General features: G+C 38.4%; 1 protein-coding gene across 2 annotated transcripts in view; it reads right to left on the bottom strand.

Annotated features, from left to right (window-relative positions):
• The window catches only part of RAD51C (RAD51 paralog C), a 29756-nt gene extending 12672 nt beyond the window's left edge, over positions 1-17084 (bottom strand). The window contains exons 1-5 of one of the 2 annotated variants that reach the window (XM_032617876.1): positions 16908-17070; positions 14768-15026; positions 14016-14182; positions 12423-12556; positions 3757-3888 (exon numbers count right to left, since the gene is read on the bottom strand). In XM_032617876.1, the coding sequence (XP_032473767.1) occupies positions 3757-3888; positions 12423-12556; positions 14016-14182; positions 14768-15026; positions 16908-17025 (810 nt within the window). In that variant the 5' untranslated portion in view covers positions 17026-17070. Of the gene's footprint in view, positions 1-3756; positions 3889-12422; positions 12557-14015; positions 14183-14767; positions 15027-16907 lie in introns of both variants that reach the window. The other variant, XM_032617877.1, reaches the window with a different exon arrangement.
• Positions 17085-21082: the final 3998 nt, after the last annotated feature.

Genomic DNA, 21082 nt, shown 5'->3' with positions numbered 1-21082 from the left:
GGCCACGACAGTGAGAGGCCCTCATACAGCAAAAAAAAAAAAAAAAAGGAAGCCAGACATAAAAGACCACATATTGTATGATTCTATTTATATAAAATATCCAAAAAGACAAATCCATAGAGACAGAAAGCAGACTAGTGGTTGTTAGTGGCTGAAGGGAGGGTGCAATGGGGAATGATGGTTAATGGGTAAGGGAGTTCTTTTTGGGGGTGACGGAAATGTTCTAAAATTAGATAGCTGTGATGGTTGCACAACTCTGCAAATATACTAAAAAGCACTGAACTGTGATTTAAAAGGGTTAATTTTATGCTATGTTAATTATATCTAATAGAGCTGTTAAATTTTTTTCTGATAATAATCAAATAAATGCATCTCTAGAAGGACTCTCTCCATTATCAGTCTGCAAAGACTTAAAAGACTCAAAGTTGGTAAAGAAGTGGGAAAACAAGAATTCTCATGCATGTTATACACATGAAATTAACATAATATTGTAAATCAAAATATCTCAAAAAAAATCTATCTTCTATTTTAGAAAAAAAGTATAATTGGAATCTAATCAAGAGGAAACATCACAGAAACCCAAAATTGTAACTTTTTTTTTTTTTTGCCAACCCATGTGGCATGTGGGATCTTAGTTCCCCAACCAGGGATTGAACCCGTGCCCCTGCATTGGGAGCATGGAGTCTTAACCACTGGACGGCCAGGGAAGTCCCCACAGAAACCCAAAATTAAGAGATAATCTCTAAAATCACTGGCTTCTATTCTTCAATACAGCAATGTCACAAAAACAAAGAAAGGCAACTAAAGAGATACAACATCTAAAGGCAATATGCGATTCCAGTTGGCAAAAAGAACGGGAAAAATTTGCTGTGAAGGACATCATTGGGATAATTGACAGAACAGGAATATGGATTATATACTAAAGTGCTGTATCAATATTAAATTTCCTACATTTGATAACTATACTGTGGACACATATGAGAATATTTCTTGTTCTTAGGAAATACACACTGAATATTATCAGATAAAAGGATATGATATATGCAACTCTTTTCAAAGTGTTCAGAAAAATATATACATAAACTCTGTGTGTGTGTTTGTGTATGTATAGAAAGAGAGTGGGGAGAGAGAATAAGAATGAAAAAGCAAACCTTGGGAAAGGTTATATGGGAGTTCTTTATACTATTCAAATCAACAAAATAAATAAAATTCTATCTTTTCCCCACTGAACTAAAAAAAAAAAAAAGAAAGGATTCCCATTCACTGTTGTAGAGAATATACTTTGGGATATGCTTTCTGAGGGCAATTTGATAATATATTACAAAAGGTTTAAAAATAGGGATATCTCACTGGCTTAATACTTTCAGAAATGACTGGATACACGGACAAAGAAGCATATATAAAGTTGTTGACTCCAGTGTTTTACATGGTGAAACACTGGAGCCAACTTTAAAGACGATCAATAGAGAGAGAGGTGGTTAAAAAACTATGCCACAACCATACAGTAGAATACTATATAGATGTTAAGGTAAGGTACATTTATAAAGTAGTATGTATGGGAAGAGGTTCATAGTATATTAAGTAAAAAACAACTGTTTGCTTGATTGATTTTAATATGATTTCACTTAAAAAATATGTATGTTTACACAGAATAAGTTTGGAAAAATATATACAACAAACTTAACAATAATCATCTCTGGGTAATAGATAATATAATTGCTTACTTTCTACACTTTCAATTGCTTAAAACTTTTTTTACAGCAAGTAAATATAACTTAAAATTGTAAAATGTACTTATTAGCAAAGGTCATACATGCCTCTATAGATGCTAACTGGGAAATTAAAAATCAAACAAAGAAGAATTAATAAACTAAGAGGAGAAAGTATACACTCAACCCACAAAGTCCTACCTCTAGAAGTAGCTACTGTAAATGTTTTGGTCCTTTCAGATCTTTTTCTTCATATGTATAAATATAAATGCACATATATAACTTCTGTTTTCTTCAAAAATTGGGATCACAGGGCTTCCCTGGTGGCGCAGTGGTTGAGAGTCCGCCTGCCGATGCAGGGGACATGGGTTCGTGCCCCGGTCCAGGAAGATCCCACATGCTGCGGAGCGGCTGGGCCTGTGAGCCCTGGCCGCTGAGCCTGCGCGTCAGGAGCCTGTGCTCCGCAATGGGAGAGGCCACAATAGTGAGAGGCCCGTGTACCGCAAAAAAAAAAAAAAAAAAATTGGGATCACGCTAAATATATTATTATGTAAGTTGAATTTTTTCACTTACTCATCTATCTGGATATATCTTCTTCCATGTTAGTGCATGTATATTTACATTACTCTTCTTAAACACTGAGTATTCCATGTTGTTATTTAGATTACTTTTTTTTTTTTTTGGCTGAGCCGTGCAGCACAGCTTGCAGGATATCAGTTCCCTAATCAGGGATTGAACCCAGGCCATGGCAGTGAAAGCCTGGAATCCTAACCACTAGACCACCAGGGAACTCCCTAGATTACTTTTTTAATCAGAAAAGATGAAGCTATTTCTGTTAAAAAACAAAAACCTAAGGAACTATGCAACCCATTAGCCTTGAGTGCCCCCTACTGGGGACTCTTCACTGATATTAACAGAATGCTAAATTACAAATTAATGCCGAGAAATAATTCAAAGACAGGACACTATGTTTTCAGCATATGGCAAAAAAAATCTAAAAACTCAAAAGAAAAAATGTATGTTTTGAAATTATTTTATTGAAGAGTTATTTACATATGATGTATTACAGCCTTGTGCAAAGGACTCTAATTGGCGGTGAAGACAAGAAAATCAAGGTAAGCAGTTTGATCTTCTCCCATCTCCCTCCCAGACAAGTGTGTATATTTGTGTCAGTGGTAGGATGAGGTTGCAAAGAGAGAAGTGAAAACGGGCAATAAAAAAAAGTTTTTACCTCACTCCTTTTTTTTGTTTTTGTTTTGGGTTTTTTTTGGCCACAAACACACAGCACGCAGGATCTCAGTTCCCCGACCAGGGATCGAATTTGCACCCACTGCAGTGGAAGTGCAGTCCTAACCACTGGACCACCAGGGAACCCCCTACCTCACTCCTTTTATCTCTTTACTTCTGAACTTATCTTTATGTCTCTCCTCACACTACAAATCTAGAAGCGTTAGCTCCACCTCTAAACATCTAGGTTGTTTACACTATGTAATTTTTCTATCCGAGTCTGTGATTATACACTATGTAATAATCAAAGACTCAAGGGTAAAAGAAAAATAGGGATGTTGGAAGAGCTTACCTGAAGAACGTCAAGTATGTTACAAAGAAAACAATGCAATTATCAAAGATGGCATTTCTTTATCAAAGTCCATTTTTATAATATGGCATCTTGATTATGCTTTTTATTTGCCAGGAAAACTGATATACAACACTTATGACTGGATTTAATATTTTTTATAGAAACCAAACCAAAACAAAACTACATTCAGAACTGTATATCTATATTATTTGCTTTTAGTCAAGCAAATTCTATTTTTGCTATTTCTAGACTGTAACATTTTATTTTTTTACTTTTATTTATTTATTTATGTTTGGTCATGCTGTGTGGCATATGGGATCTTAGTTCCCTGACCAGGGATCAAATCTGTGCCCCCTACAGTGGAAGCATGAAATCCTAACCACTAGACTGCCAGGGAATTCCCTAGACTTTTAACATCTTATATAATCTTGACTTTATAATAAAACTCCCTTTAGTAGTAATACTTACAGCTAATCTGTGGTTATTTGCAAGGCTGATCATTTGCTGCGCTAGGCCATTTAGTAACCGAGTACGAAGGGATAGGTCATCTAGGTCATGACGAAAAGGAAAAGCAATACCATCCACTATCACTAATCGAACCTAAATAAAGAAGAGATAATGATATTAGGTTTGGTATTTAAAATAAAATAATAAATGGCAACCAAAAAGCAGAGTCCATCACAGGAAAACAAAAAACAAAAAACCTTAAAATCCAGGGTTCTATTTCCAACTCTCCAAAGGCTTCATTTTGGTCAGGTATAAATCTGTTCAATGCTTTCTGCACTAGTCACCAAAAGTTAAAATGTACTCTGGTTTGATAATTTATCATCTTAAAAAAGTAATTCAACAAAAGAAAAAGGGGCAATTACAATTTTCTTGCAATTTGCCACTACACCCAGTCTTTACAGAGGTGTACTGATGAAAAGCACTTGAAATCTTAGCAAAACCAATTTCTCAACTAAATGTCAATTTTACCTTCAGGGTTCTCTTTATGTTGAAAAAAAAAACCAAACGCTCAAATATTGAATTATAAAACCTTTTTCAAAAGCTTAATTTTTTTTTTTTTTTTTTTTGCACTACACAGGCCTCTCACCGTTGTGGCCTCTCCCGTTGCGGAGCAACAGGCTCAGGACGCGCAGGCTCAGCAGCCATGGCTCATGGGCGCAGCCGCTCCGCGGCATGTGGGATCTTCCCGGACCAGGGCACTAACCCGTGTCCCCTGCATCGGCAGGCGGACTCTCAACCACTGAGCCACCAGGGAAGACCGATAGCAGTATTTACTACATGGAAATCAGCAAGCAAATCAGTTACAGATCAGGACTTGATTTGTTTTGCTGGTTGTCTAGACTTTTAATAAAGCGATGGGAAAAAAATGTCATAATCAGATTGACCTTAAAAATGTGTTGTGTCAAAAAAAAAAAAAAAAAAAAAAAAAAAAAATGTGTTGTGTCTGTAGAGAACAGACTTGTGGTTGCCAAGGGGGAGGGGGGTGAAGGAGGGAAGCATCACTTTGCTGTACCGCAGAAATTAACAAGACACTATAAATGACCAATACTTCAATAAATTTTTTAAGAAGTGTTCTGTCTGTATCCATTGCATTGTGAACTACACAAAAAAAATGAGGAAACATGCTTCTACTTTTGGAAAATGAATCCAATAACTAGGAATGATCATTAAATCAAAAGAAGAAAAATACTCCACGGGAAAACACTATATAATTGCAAGTTTTGGTCCTAGGGTATTTGCAACGAGTCCCAAATACCTAGGGCATCCAAGGACCTCTCTGCTCAAACCAGAGGAGCTATACAGCCTAACTTATAATGCAAGACTAGAAATAGGCTGTTTTCCTCTCTACAGTACAGATTTTACTGAAAGTGGCTGAAATACAAAGATCTGGACGTTCTGTTAAGTGGTAACTGTCACACTCATGGCTTTTCTCCAAGTTTAGGGAGCAAGCTCCTGAATATGCTCTGGTGAGTTTCCTTGGTCTCTCAAAAGGCAGATTATACCGAATGACAGAAAGTCGATGAAGTACAGAGTTTGAGTGGGTAGAATAAAACAAGCATTGTCAAACAAACAAACAAAAACCAAAAATCAAGCACTGTCATTCAACTCATAAAAGTTGAAATTAAAAAGTCAACATGGGACTTCCCTTGCAGTCCAGTAGTTAAGACTTCACCTTTCAATGCAGGGGGTGCAGGTTTGATCCCTGGTCGGGAAGCTAAGATCCCACATGCCTTGCGGCCAAAAAACCAAAATATAAAACAGAAGCAATGTTGAAACAAATTCAATAAAGACTTTAAAAGTGGTACATATCAGGGACTTCCCTGGTGGTGCAGTGGTTAAAAATCCGCCTGCGAATGCAGGGGACACAGGTTCGAGCCCTGGTCCAGGAATATCCCACATGCCGCGGAGCAACTAAGCCCGTGTGTCACAACTACTGAGTCTGTGCTCTAGAGACCCAGAGCCACAACTACTGAGGCCACCTGCCACAACTACTGAAGCCTGCGCATCTACAGCCTGTGCTGTAGAAGCCACCGCAACAAGAAGCCCACACACCGCAACGAAGAGTAGCCCCCACTCACTGCAACGAGAGAAAGCCCGCATGCAGCAATGAAGACTCAACGCAGCCATAAATAATAAAAATCTTTTAAAAAATGAGAAAAGGGGCTTCCCTGGTGGCGCAGTGGTTGAGAATCTGCCTGCCAATGCAGGGGACATGGGTTCGAGCCCTGGTCTGGGAAGATCCCACATGCCACGGAGCAACTAAGCCCGTGTGCCACAGCTACTGAGCCTGCGCGTCTGGAGCCTGTGCTCCTCAACAACAGAAGGTCGCGACAGCGAGAGGCCCGCGCACCGCGATGAAGAGTGGTCCCCGCTCACCACAACTAGAGAAAGCCCTCCCACAGAAACGAAGACCCACCACAGCCAAAAATAAATAAATAAATTTAAAAAAAAAAAAAAAATGAGAAAAGAACCATTTAAATAAATAAATAAAATAAAATAAAATAAAAATGGTCCACATCAAGAAAAAAAATCTTAAAGAAAAAAAGTTACCAGCGTGAATTTTTATTTTGGTCGTGCCCTGTGGCTTGTAGGAAACTTAGCTCCCCTCGACCAGGGATCAAACTCATGCCCACTGCAGTGGAAGTGCAGAGTCCTAACCACTGGAAGGGAATTCCCTCCAAAGTGAATTTTTTAAAATAAAAATTAGGAATCCAAGAGAGTTTTAAACTCTTTATGTTTCAGAAACATTTTGTGTAGTGTAATTCCCTTCTGCCAGCAGTTCTCTCCTTTGTGCAACTAACAAAGAAGAAATTTTGGGTAAATGGACCATGGGATGACTCCATTTGATATTCCTTCTTTTCTTACTATTCACTGACACTAAGAGTGGTTTATTAGAGATATGAGGTCTTTCCCATATCACAGATAAGTTGTTCAGTGTAGAAAAATGAAAAAACTGAGGATGTATCAAAATTCTGTAATGTCAGCAAAATAACCATATTTTCCATTTTCACAAAATAAGGCTCAATAAAGACCCCACAGGGCTTCCCTGGTGGTGCAGTGGTTGAAGGTCCGTCTGCTGATGCAGGGGACATGGGTTCGTGCCCCGGTCCGGGAGGATCCCACATGCCGCGGAGTGGCTGGGCCCGTGAGCCATAGCCGCTGAGCCTGCGCGTCCAGAGCCTGTGCTCCGCAATGGGAGAGGCCACCACAGTGAGAGGCCCACATACCACAAAAAAAAAAAGACCCCATAAAGAAAGAATATAAGAACATAAAGGGCTTCCCTGGTGGTGCAGTGGTTGAGAATCCACCTGCCGATACAGGGGACACGGGTTCGTGCCCCAGTCCGGGAAGATCCCACATGCCGCGGAGCGGCTGGACCCGTGAGCCATGGCCGCTGAGCCTGCGCGTCCGGGGCCTGTGCTCTGCAACGGGAGAGGCCCGCTTACCGCAAAAAAAAAAAAAAAAGAACATAAAAATTGTGAGAAGCACTTAAGAACGTACTTCCTGTCACAACCAGTCATCTAGATTTCTGCTCTTTTTACCTCTTAGGGAAAAATCCTCAGTAAGTGGTGCTAGGAAAACTGGACAGCTAAATGAAAAAGAATGAACACCATACACAAAAATAAACTCAAAATGGATTAGAGACCTAAATGTAACGCCAGACACTATTAAACTCTTAGAGGAAAACATAGGCAGAACACTCTTTGACATAAATCACAGCAAGATCTTTTTTGACCTACTTCCTAGAGTAACGAAAATAAAAACAAAAATAAACAAATGGGACCTAATGAAACTTCAAAGCTTTTGCACAGCAAAGTAAACCATAAACAAGACAAAAAGACAACCCTCAGTATGGGAGAAAATATTTGCAAATGAAGCAACAGATAAGAGATTAATCTCCACAATTTACAAGCAGCTCAGTATCAAAAAAACAAACAACCCAATCAAAAAATGGGCAGAAGACCTAAAGAGACATTTCTCCAAAGAAGACATACAGATGGCCAACAAACACATGAAAAGATGCTCAACATAGCTAATTATTTGAAAAATGCAAATCAAAACTACAGTGAGGTATCACCTCACACCAGTCATAATGGCCATCATCAAAAAATCTACAAACAATAAATGCTGGAGAGGGTGTGGAGAAAAGGGAATGCTCCTACACTGTTGGTGGGAATGTAAATTGTTACAGGCACTATGGAGAACAATATGGAGGTCCCTCAAAAAACTAAAAATAGAGCTACCATATGATCCAGCAATTGCACTCCTGGGCATAAATCTGGAGAAAACCAAAATTCGAAAAGATATTTACATGCACCAAATGTTCATTGGAGCAGTATTTACAATAACCAGGACATGGAAGCGACTTAAATATCCATCAACAGATGAATGGATAAAGAAGATGTGGTACATATATACAATGGAATATTACTCAGCCATAAAAAAGAATCAAATAATGCCATTTGCAGCAACATGAATAGACCTAAAGATTACCATACTAAGTAAGCCAGACAGACAAATATCATATGGTATCACTTATATGTGAAATCTAAAAAATGATACAAACGTATTTACAAAACAGAAACAGACTCACAGACTTAGAAAACAAACTTATGGCTACCAAAGGGGAAAGGTGGGAGGAGAGAGATAAATTAGGAGGTTGGGGAAGAAAAAAAGGAAAAACAGAAATGGTAAAAATTCATCAAATTCCTCAACAACAGTAACACAGGAAGCTAATCAATTCAGCAAAAAAATACACCTCTGTTGTTTCACTTTCATCATGCTTGTTAATGTAAGCAAAAATATCAACCAGCGTTTATGTTAAAACAGTACCTGTTCATCAGTGAGGGGAGCAACTTCTTTGCTGAATTGGACAGCCATCAAGTGCTTATTGGTAGCTTAATTTTGCCAAATAATGGCATAGGTCAGATATGGATAAATAAGTTTAGCAAAGTTCAGATCGATGAAAACCTCTTAGGGAAAAATCCTGATGTAAACAAAATGCAAGAAAATTCTGTAATAGTCAACCTTATGGTCCATATTTTGAGGAAAATACAGAAATTTATTTATTTATTTACGGCCACACCACATGGCTTGTGGGGTTTTAGTTCCCTGACCAGGGATCGAACTCAGGCCCTTGGCAGTGAGAGCACAGAGCCCTAACTACTGGACCACCAGGGAATTCCCCAGAAAATAATTTATAACCAGAAATAAATGGTAACTAGAGCTCATCAATGAATTTGGTAAAGTTGCAGGATACAAAATTAATAAACAGAAATCTGTTGCATTTCTATACACTAACAACAAAAGATCAGAAAGAGAAATTAAGGAAACAATCCCATTTACCATGTAAAATGGTTCAGCAACTGTGAAAAACAGTTTTGCAAGGCCTCAAAAAGTTAAACATAGAATTACCATATGATCCAGCAATTTTGCAACTAATAACTAAAAAATATATAGTAAAAGAAACAAGGGCATCAAAATAGTATACTAGAAAATAACTATCTAATAAAAAAAAGACAGTAATGGAGAAATTGAGAAATAAGGTATAAGACATATAGAAAAAAAAAAACAGCAAAATGGCAGAAGTACCTCCCTATGAGCAAGCATGTTAAACGTAAATGAATTAAACTCTCCAATTAAAAGGCAGAGATTGGCAGAATGGATTTAAAAAATGACCCAACTGTAGGCTTTCTACAAGAAACTCACTTTAAGTCCAAAGATACATATAAGTTACGTGTGAAAGGATGGAAAAAGATATTCCCTGCAAACAGTAACCAAAGAGAGCTGGACTGGCCAGACAAAAGAGACTTTAAGACAAATACTGTTACAAGAGACAAAGAAGGACACTGTATAATAATAAAAGGGTCAGTCCATTAAGAAGATATAACAATTATAGGGAACTCCCTGGCGGTGTGGTGGTTAGGACTTGGTGTTTTCACTGCCATGGCCTGGGTTCAATTCCTGGTCAGGGAACTAAGATCCCGAAAGCTAAAAAAAACAAAAAGAAGATATAACAATTATAAATATATAGAGACCTAACAACAAAGCCCTAAAATATATAAAGCAAAAACTGATAAAATTAAAGAAAGAGGACTTCCCTGGTGGCATAGTGGTTAAGAATCCACCTGCCAATGCTGGGGACATGGGTTCGAGTTCTGGTCAGGGAAGATCTCACATGCCTTGGAGCAACTAAGCCTGTGCATCACATCTACTGAGCCTGAGCTCTAGAGCCCTCGAGCCAAAACTACTGAAGCCCGCGTGCCTAGAGCCTGTGCTCCTCAACAAGAGAATCCACCACAATGAGAAGCCCACATACCTCAATGAAGAGTAGCTCCCACTTGCTGCAACTAGAGAAGGCCCGCGTGCAGCAAAGGAGACCCAATGCAGCCAAAAATTAATTAATTAATAATTTTTAAAAATAAATTTTTTTAAATCAAAGAAAGAAACAAGACAGTTCTACAGTAATAACTGGCAATTTCAAACAGCTCAAATTCAATGATGGATGTAACTGGACAAAAGATAAACAAGGAAAGAAAAGACTTAACAAGACTATAAATCAACTAGAATTAGCAGATCTATACATACAACACTCCACTCAACAGCAGACTACACATTCTTCTCAAGTGCACATGGAACGTCCTCCTGCATAGACCAGATGTTAGGTCACAAAATAAGTCTCAAATTTATAAAGATGGAATCATTGTTATCTTCTCTGACCAGAATGGAATAAAATCAGAAACCAACAAAAGGACATTTGAAAAATTCACAAATATGTGGAAATCAAACAACACACTCTTTTTTTTTTTTTTTTTGCGGTACGCGGGCCTCTTACTGTTGTGGCCTCTCCCATTGCGGAGCACAGGCTCTGGACGCACAGGCTCAGAGGCTATGGCTCATGGGCCCAGCCGCTCCGCGGCATGTAGGATCTTCCCGGACCGGGGCACGAACCCATGTCCCCTGCATCGGCAGGCGGACTCTCAACAACTGCGCCACCAGGGAAGCCCAACACACTCTTAAATAAACAAAGAGTCAAAGAACTCAAAATGGAAATTAGAATGTACTTAAAGATAAATGAATATTAAAAAATAATATACCAAAATTTATGGGATACAGTAAAAGCAGTGCTCAGAGGAAAATGTACAGCTCTAAACAACTATATTTTTTAAAAAAGGGAATTTCCTGGCAGTCCAGCAGTTAGGACTGCACACTCTCATTGCCAAGGGCCTGGATTCAATCCCTGGTTGGGGAACTAAGATTCCACAAGCCACATGGTACAGCAAATAAATAAATAAATGTTTTTTTAAAAAGAAATAAAGATCTCAAACCAATATCCTAAAATTCTACTTAAAAGAACCAGAAAAAGAAGAGCAAACTAATCCCAAATAAAGTAGAAGAAAGTAATGAAAATTAAAGTGGAAATAATCAAAATAGACAAGAGACAAACAATTGGAAAAATCACTGAAATCAAAAGTTGATTCTTTGAGGGACTTCCCTGGTGGTGCAGAGGTTAAGAATCTGACTGCCAGTTCAGGGGACACAGGTTCAAGCCCTAGTCTGGGAAGATCCCACATGCCGTGGAGCAACTAAGCCCGTGCGCCACAACTACTGAGCCTGCATGCCACAACTACTGAAGCCCACGTGCCCAGAGCCCGTGCTCTGCAGCAAGAGGAGCCAGCGCAATGAGAAGCCCACACACTGCAACAAAGAGTAGCCCCTGCTCGTCACAACTAGGGAAAGCCCGCGCGTGGCTATGAAGGACCCAACGCAGCCAAAAATAAAATTAATTAATTAATTAGTTCTTTTAAAAAGAGAGAGATTTTTAAAAAAAAGAAAAAGAAAAAAAGTTGATTCTTTGAAAAGATCAACAAAATTGACAAGCCTTTAACTAAAGTGACTAAGAAAAAGAGAGAAGGTGCAAATCACTCCAGTCAGGAATGAAAGTAAGGACATTACTACTAATCTTATAGAAATAAAAAACAAAGAGAATATAATGAACATTTGTATGCCAAAAAATCAGATAACCTAGATGAAATGGACAAATTCATTGAAAGACACAAACTACCAAAACTGACTGAAGACACAGAAAATCTGAATAGATTTATAACAAGAGATTGGATCAGTAATCAAAAGCCTTTCAACAAAGAAAAAATCAGGACCAGATGGCTTCACCAGTGAATTCTATAAAATGTTTAAAGAATTTACACCAATTCTTCTCAAAGTATTCTGAAAAGTAGAGAAGGGAACTTCCTAACTCATTTTATGAAGCCAATATTACACTGATACCAAAGCCAGACAAAGACATCACTGGCAAAGAAAACCACAGACCAATTACAGATGCAAAAATCCTCAATAAAATACTAGGAAACTGAATCTTGTAGTATATTAAAAGGATTATATATCATGATCAAGCGGGATTTATCCTAGGAATGCAAAGGTGGTTTAATATGAAAATCAATCAATGAAACACACCAGATTAATAGAATGATGGGTGAAAAAAGCCACATAATCGTCTCAGTTGATTCCGAAAAAGCATCTGACAAAACCCAACACCTTTCATGATAAAAACAATCAACTAATTAGGAATAAAAGAGAGCCTCCTCAACCTTATAAACATTGAGCCATACCTTTGAGTGTTCTGAAAGGAAGTCTGGAAGCAGATAAACTTGTGCCAGTAGCTCTGTGTAGTCACGACAACGAAAATAATAAATATGGGAAAGAATATTTTCAAGAGTGAAATCCTGCAAAGCTTTTGGGTGCTCTGAAATAAACAACAAAACAATTTTAAAATAGTTTTACCTGTCATTTCACAAACTATCATTTCATAATTCCTGACCTCTTATTTTCACCTTTTCCACTGTTTCCTTACATACTAGACTAGAAATTTAGACACATACACAACTAGAGTTTTAATGTCTATTTTTTCATATTTCTAGTTATTGGCTTCCATTGAATAGAAGTAACACAATGGAACTTCTTTCTTGTTTTTTTATAAGACTCCAAATTAAAAGTTAAAAGGAAAAATGTTGAAAAGCAGCATATTTTTCCCTTAAATGCCACAGTATAATTTGGTATTTAAGTAGAAATAATGATATAAAATAAAATTCTCTCCTTAGATTTGTTTTTTTAAAAATAACCAGATTGGTTCTGGACATATTTCAGAGAGAAACAAGTTAAAAATCATTGCATTTAAAAACGTACTTAAGTTTTAATGCTGAAAGAAAAACCAAGAAATTAAATTTCAGAAAATATTTCCTATTACAAATATACATTTAACCAGTTCATTTTTAACCAAAAAACAACAGCTTAATCACACACCACTCATTAAAAACTATACTCCAGTGCTACATCCACAATATTTACAAGATCTTAAGACACTATTACAAATTACACCTGTGACATGGATAGCTTACAAGACTTTCAATAGATATACTGGTCATTGGTTAAAAAGGACACCTAGCACTACAATGAAAATAAAAATATTCAGCTGATTATATTCATTTAAAGGGAATACAAACATCTTAGGAAAAGCATTATGTTTTTTAACATTTCTAGAAAAAATGCACATCCAAAAAATAAAATACAATAAAGCAAAAGAAAAGCAAAAGAAAACAGTCAAACCAGAAACCATTTAATTTTATGAGTAACTGAAGGACACGAACTAGAAAACAAATTACCTTAAAAAAAACTTTTTTAATCTAACACTTTATTTCCACATAATAAGCGCAGAAAAACTTCCCAACACTTTTAACAATACAATTAACATAGCTGTGAAGTCAATTACATACTCAGAGGCACATAAGGTCAATCAGCCTAATTTTCCAAACATTTCCATACATGATTTTTCAAGGCCACCCTTGGTTTTTGGAAAAACCAGTATGAAAGTCAATATACACTGAATGCATTGACACAACATTTAATACTTACAGTAAGGTGTCCAGTAACATTAGCTAACACCTGGCAGGCCAGAGCATGATGATTTGAAGTCATACATTGAAATACAGGTTTGTCCCAGAGCTCCTGCAGTAAAAAGTGAGGGCCACAAAAGGGGACAAAAAGGCCAGCCCAGGTGTGGCATTTCTCAATTTGTAAGAGAAGTATGAGCGTTTAATACTAGGACACGGTCATTAAGCTTCACGTTCCAAATGGTCTCTTGCTTGAGATGGATACAAATGAAAATTACTTTTATTATACAGAAAAAAGAGCACTTGCCAACTTACCTTCTCCCATATGTGTTCCTGCTATAAGCTGCAGGTGCTGAATGCAGGCATTAGCAAGGTCTACCACTCTATCAACCATAAAACTCCCCTCTGTATCAATAAAAACTGCTTCACCTTCCACTCCTCCAAAACATTCTGGTATCTGCACATCTACTGCCAACTGCATACTGTCAAGAGAAAGAACTGAAATGACCAAATCATTATCATGATCATCTAAGGCAGTGTTTTTCAAACTCCAAATCACAACCCATTAGATACCACTAAATATTTTATAGGTATAAATATACTCTGCAAAGTAACAGAGATGGTTGACTCTCCACGGCTCCAAACATATGTGAATCAATTGATGAATGGATTAGGGGGAGGGTGTGCCTATAAAACCACAATTAAGGACTCTTTAGTGGTTTTTAGGCTTCTGGGAATGGAACCCTTTATTATACAAAAATCTACTTTCAAACATTTGGCTTTCAAATATATTCTCAGGAATTAATTCTATAATAAAGTAGAAGACTGCTTATTGACCCCACTGACCACACTATACTGTTGCAAAAGAAACACTTTTGAGTATCAAAATAATTGTATCAATTTATCAAGATGGGGTGCTGAAGTAAGGCATATGTTATGTTTGATGCACACATACAGACACACAAAATTAAGAGCACATACATGCCTTTTTTGGTCTCCTAACTGTATGCCCACAACACAATACTCTGTTACTTACATAAATGTAAGAGGAGAACATTTTATTTTACCATAATTGTGTTTTTCCAACACCTGGTGCACCACAAATTTCTGTTGTTTTGGTTAAGGGTACGCCACCCCCAAGAATATTATCTAGTGCTGAACAGAAGGTAATTATGAAACTCTGGGTATGCTCCTGCTCAAGAAGTTCCAGCGCTGTGCACTTCTTGCCTGACTCAGCTGTACCAGAATAACTTGTTTTATTTGTGAGACATTCTCTTCTTATAATTTGCAGCGTTTCTAAGGCTTCCTCTTTAGATATCCCAACTTCTGAAAGTAAGAAACAGAAACAAAAACATCTGATTTTAGAAATTTAAAAGTCATATGTTATTGAGTTGTCTTCATTAATTTTAATTTTTAAATAACAAGAATGATGACAGGAGTACAGAAACATAAAAATGTAACATTCGATTAAGTATTTAATTTTTCAAGTTAATAAAGGCATTTATCTATATTTTCTTAGTCTTCACATACTTAAAAGATTTATCTATTACCTCAGAAACAAAATTGAGAAACCTAAGCCTCTAAAGCATTTCTGAGTATCTACAAGAGTATCTATCTCAGAAGGTAGAAATGAAAATGTCCTTTTTTTTTTCCTTTTGGTCCTTTTACTATCTCTTTGGTCTTTTACTATCTCTTTTGGTCTTATGAAGCCATAATAAACTTGCTCTCATAAGGTATACAAATTATTTTTTAGAAAAGAATGAAAAATGGCCTCTTTAACTGCCTAAAACAAGATGCAGATTTAAGAAGTCCATGTGCATGTATTATTCATGAAAACATTGGAATGAAAAGTTCATGGATCACTGCAAACTATTTAATAAGAAAAATTATTTGATGCACCAATAGCTTAAACAATACACTTATGCTTCCTTAACTATACAGTTTCATTCCTGACAACATGGCCTAAGAAGTAAAATGGAAATTACAAAACAAGCTGCTTATGGAAGAAATAATGGAGAGGATATCACTTATGAGTTTGATATATCAGTGCTTGATTGGGTAAGGATATGAACTATAAATTTGGTGCTAACAAAAGACATTAATGGTGCTAAGGAAATGAAAATTCCATCCAATTTAAGAGCCTTAACTCGTCTGATTACTTAGGTTTCTCATTCCTGACCGCACCACTTACTATGTAGTTACTATGCATGGGCAAGTTACTTCTTTATGCCTCAGACTTTTCTTCTACAAAATGGGAATGAAACAACGCACATAAAAACCTTGGTAGAACACTAAGCCCATCCAAAATGCTTAATAATTGTTAGCTACTATTATCATTCAGATTCTCTCATTTCTTTTTTGTAAAACCAACCTGTTGAAAGAAAATGAGCCCATCAAACTTTGGGGGATACAGTCTTTGGCATAAGACTTAAGACAAATAGTTAACATTGGCTTTACAACATTTGTTCTTGAGTGGAGAGTTGAAACCTTATTTTCAATCGTTAAGGGAAATGACTTAAAATTCTGTTCTATCTTAATAACACAGTTCTGGGCATACTGTAGTGTAATGTGCACAGTGAGAGTGACTGCAGAGAGCTTCATTTTTGTGTACCTCAGAAGGAAGTGGCTCCCACCAACATATAATCTGCAGTGTTCTGGAATGTGAGTTTTGGGGTTTTTTTCAGTGAATTACATTAAGAGAAGCGATGTCTTCTTTCTACTGCTTTCTCCAGGTTCTGGGGATTCTACTCCCTTTGTCACTCTTAATTTACCTCATCCTATCACGAACAGTGCATTTCTTAAATTTAATCCCTGCCGCCTGGATTTTGTAACAGCGAAAATTAGCCTGTCTGGATTTCAATCCTGCCTCCACAACTGCCTAGCCCACTCATAATGAAAAGTTACTTAGCCTCCCAAGCATCAGTTCCTTCATCTATATACTGAACATAATAGTCCACGTTAAAAGGGTTCTTTTGAGTATAAATGAGATAATCCTCAGAGGCTTCAGCAGCCACTGGCAGAGAAAGCAACTGGTGAATGTTTCCAAGACCACAGTTCTAACCATTCAAACCACACTTAAGTGGAGTCAAGGAGCTATTTCACGGTGTAAACGCGGCGGTGGGCGGCGGCAGAATCTGGCCGAGAACGGGAATGGAGGCGGCCCCGACAGCGGCCAGAGTGCCTCAGCTTGTAATGGGAGTCCGTTACCTTTGCTGAGCTCGGAGGGTTTCACCTCTAGTAGTTCCTCAGCAGTCTGGAAACCTGCAGACACCAGCTTCACCCTCACCGCTGGGGATAGGGGCAAACTCAATAAATCCCGCTGCATTTCAAAGCCGAACACCTACGCTCGCAGTTGCGCAGACGCAGAAGCGGCCAAGCCCGCGCACGCGCACCCGCCACGCCGCGTGACGTCAGACGTAAGGCGGAAGGGTGGGGTCCGCGGCGTGGCTGCACGCGGCCTTGGGCTTTGGGGCTCTGCGGCTTTGCGGCTGTGCGGAAGTCTGGTCACTCTTACATACGTTGCCCCGTTTCCATCGTGATTCTTCCAAATCCCATTTAAAGTTTGCATATCAAAGGTACATCCTGACAATAAAAAGATGGATGGAGACCGCAGGACGCAAAGCCAGGCCCAGTGGGTCTTACCACATTTCGTCACCTCCACCCTGACCTGTTGGGTGGAGGCCTCAGGGTTGTTAGTAGGAATGATCTCCCCGAATGGGAGCTAAGATACGCACAGACACTGGCATGTTACCGGTTTGGGGTACGGAACAGTCGTATAAAGAATACTCTCCATCCTCGTAATAGGGTTCCAGGGTCTTGGGTCTTCTTGCCGGATGTTCCCCTTGCTAGGCCCCCTCACCTTTCCCGCCCTCGCTCTCGCGAGGGATTGTGGGACAGCCCCCCAGAGCCGCTGGGCGCGGTCGGCGCTGAATCACCGCAGATGCCCACATCTTGCCACGTGCGAGTCGAGTCTGGAGCGTGATGGTTTGAGACCGTTAGTTCTTCACGGCCTGCCTAGAAGTAGCTGGATAAGTAAGCAAGTATAGTCCCCATAGTGGGCTGGGCGTGGGCTCCTCCTGTCCTTGAGCGGGAGGAGTTGGGCTACGCCAGAGCTCCTATTCTGGTACTGAGTTGGCAAGGGACCACTTCTAAAATAGAGAATTTGGGGGGGACTTGAGAGGCGGTTTGGAAGGTGGCTTGCGAAGTCTTTCCTTGCCCAGGAGAGTATAATTTAAGGGAAAAACTCATTCCGTTCCTTTAGGCGACGATTCTTAGCCTTGACCTTTCCTCCTAGCTTAAAGGAACTCCCTAAATATTGCAGATGAGGGCCCTTTAAGTACATAAGCTCTAAGGAAGGAAATGTGCTGACCGCTTTAGCAAATCCTACACGTTTCCAATGCTCACAGCCATGCCGCAAGGGGCATAAGGACATGGAATCTCAGAGCAGTTTTTTTGAAACCAAAGTTAAAACTTAGTACACTTTTTTCTTCCCTGAGCTACCTCCAAATTGTGAGGTAGCTCTTGGAGTGGGGGTGGGGGGAAAATTCTAGAAGTATGTGTCCCCCATTTGATAGGGCAGGAAAAGTCTGGTAGGACTAGTCAAAATGTGGTTTATTTGCCACTCTGTACGTTGCTTATCTTCTAGTGTGTTACACATCTGGACATACAGGGAACATTACATAAATGTTTTCCACTGGGAGAATTCATGCTTATACTTATCAAGTAACCAGTGTCCTGGGTGAAGAAGAGATGGTGTTAACATACTCAGGGATAGCTCTTCAGGTCGTTCAGTGAAACGCAGTGGAATCCGTCGTGTTAGAATTTTGTTTCATTAGCAGTGGGGAGTTAAACTAGTCGACTCTATCTGTAGTTATACTGTTACGCATCATTAATATCCTGACCCTTGAGTTGCTATAATAATTATTGTTTTCATCATCATTCTTAAGATATCTTTAATGCAGTTTGCTCTATAGTCAGGCTTTCAAACTGGGATCCAGTTTTATGAGGTCAGGCACCAGGAAATAATGCTGTGGGATTTTTACGGAAGGTGCACCTTCCTATACTGTCAGGTTTTCTCAAATATTTCTTTAGAGAGGGAAGAATTGAATGAGTTAAGTGGTGAGCCTTTTTAAACATTTTCTATTAAACAAGCATTAATATATTGTAGAGTAAAATGCAAGTATAAATTTTAAGATAAACATAACAGTTTGAAGAAAGATCCAGTTTAAACTGGATATTTCAGTAGTCTCCCAGATTTTCCTGCGAGTATGTTATTATTTTCCTTTGCAGTTTAGGGTTACTTGATTTTGAGAAGTACTGTTATGGGGAAACAAGCATGAGCTTTGGAGTCATACAAATTTGGGTTTGTATCACATCTTGGGAAATAACCAACTGTGAAACTTTCAGCAAGTTACTCAGTTTCCTCGCCTGCAAATGGAAGATAATAATATTTCTTCCATCAGGGGTTGTAAGAAAGATTAAATGAACAAATATGAAGTGTTTAGCACAGAAAAGGTACATAATAAATCTTAAGTTTTTTCTCCACTTAAAAGTATTATAATATGTATATTCAGTCGAATAAAGCCTTATTGAACACCTAGCTCAGAGTGCCAATGCTATGAGCCTTTAAAAGAAAAACAATGCCTACAGTTGTAAAGTGCCAAAGAAAAGTGCTTTTACGTATTTTGTTTTATTTGACTTGATCCTTATAGTAATCCTGTGAACAGTTTACCCAGGTCCCAATTTAAAACTAGCACATTGAAGATTGGATCACTTAAGCAACATTAAATATTTAACCACTAGTTTTGTGCAGGGTGACAGGACTAACAAAAGAATCTATGCCCTCATGGAGCCTTAATCAATCAGGATTATTATTGAGGTGTGTTGCCTTTCTAACTTGTGTTGTAATCTAGATACAATACTAAGGGTAGGCGTGAGTTACCGATATGCTGTCAATATCTATAATTAAGTATTCAAATAAGGACACATTTTCATGCTGAGTGGGCTATTTTCTAGAGCTGTGGGAGAGGAATAATGTGAATATTTCTGTTATAGCTGAGAAGTTTATTTTCTTTTAGCATAAGAACATAGAACTTTTAAAACTGATGACCTTGCATGTTCAAGTGAATTTGAGAATGGGAAAGATAAATGAGTGCTGTTTGGACTAAGAAAAAACTCTGAATCAAGGTTTAGCTTTAGAGATGGTTGTGATAAAGCTTAAGGCCTCAAACATGTATATTTGGAATAGCAATATCAATTTCACAAGGCCTTGTACATAATGGGAGCTCAAAATATTTGTTGTCCCCAAACTCTTAGACATTGTTCTCACTTGACTTCTGTGATGCCACATCTCTGATTTCATTCCTAGGCATCTGGCTTTTCTGACTCCCTTACAATTTTATCCTCCATAACCAGGGCATGAAATGTTACTGTAAGGCCCCATAGCTGACCTTTCATTGACTATCCAGTTCTGTTGTCTCCTCTCCTTTCTAGTTCTTTCATTCTCTCTCTGTCTCTCTTATTCACATTCACAGTTCAGTGACTATACGCCAATAATTTGTAAATTTATTTTTCTAGCTCTAACCTGTTCTCTGACCTCCAGATGCAAATATCTAATTGCATACAGCACAGTGCTAAATCTCCAACTCAGCCTATCTTAAACCTAACTCATTATCTTCAGCCCATCCCAAAATCTTTTTGTCCTCCTCCTGCATTCCCTGCCTCCGTGAGCTGAATATCCATCCTTCCATCTGCACAAACCAGAAACCTAGGAATCTTCCACACCTCCTTCCCTTTAAGTCTCCATGTTCAGTATAACCGCAAACCTTATCAATTTTCTCTCTAAAATATCTCGATCATGTCCATGTCTCTTTTTCTAGGCCAAGCTGTCACCATTTCTCTCTTTTTTGTTTTTTGAAGATTTTTTTTATGTGGACCATTTTCAAATTCTTTATTGAATTTGTTACAGTACGGCTTCTGTTTTATGTTTTGTTTTTTTGGCTGCGAGGCATGTGGGATCTTAGTTCCCCGACCAGGGGTCAGGGATCAAACCCACACCCCCTGCATTAGAAGGTGAAGTCTAACCACTAGACCTCCAGGGAAGTCCCCACCATTTCTCTTATAGGTACTGCAAGAGCCTTTTAGCAGGTCTCTCTGCATCTTGTCTTCCCCTTCCCTCTAGTCTGTTCTCCCATGCTGCAGACAGGGTCCTTTCTAGAGTATATTTCATTTCCTGTAACTCCCTATTTTGCTCTTGGGTTAAAGACCAAATTTCTTAATAAGACTTACAAAAAGTCTTGCATGTTCTGGCTCCTGTTTACCTCTTTAGTTGCATCCTTTCCCTCTCTCCTCTTTACTCTTTTTTTTTTTTAATCTGTCTATCT

This window comes from Phocoena sinus, chromosome 20 (assembly GCF_008692025.1).
Source record: "Phocoena sinus isolate mPhoSin1 chromosome 20, mPhoSin1.pri, whole genome shotgun sequence".
In the NCBI taxonomy this organism is placed as follows: domain Eukaryota; kingdom Metazoa; phylum Chordata; class Mammalia; order Artiodactyla; family Phocoenidae; genus Phocoena; species Phocoena sinus.
Note: the sequence above shows the minus strand (reverse complement) of the source record. Positions and strands in the feature narration are given on the sequence as shown.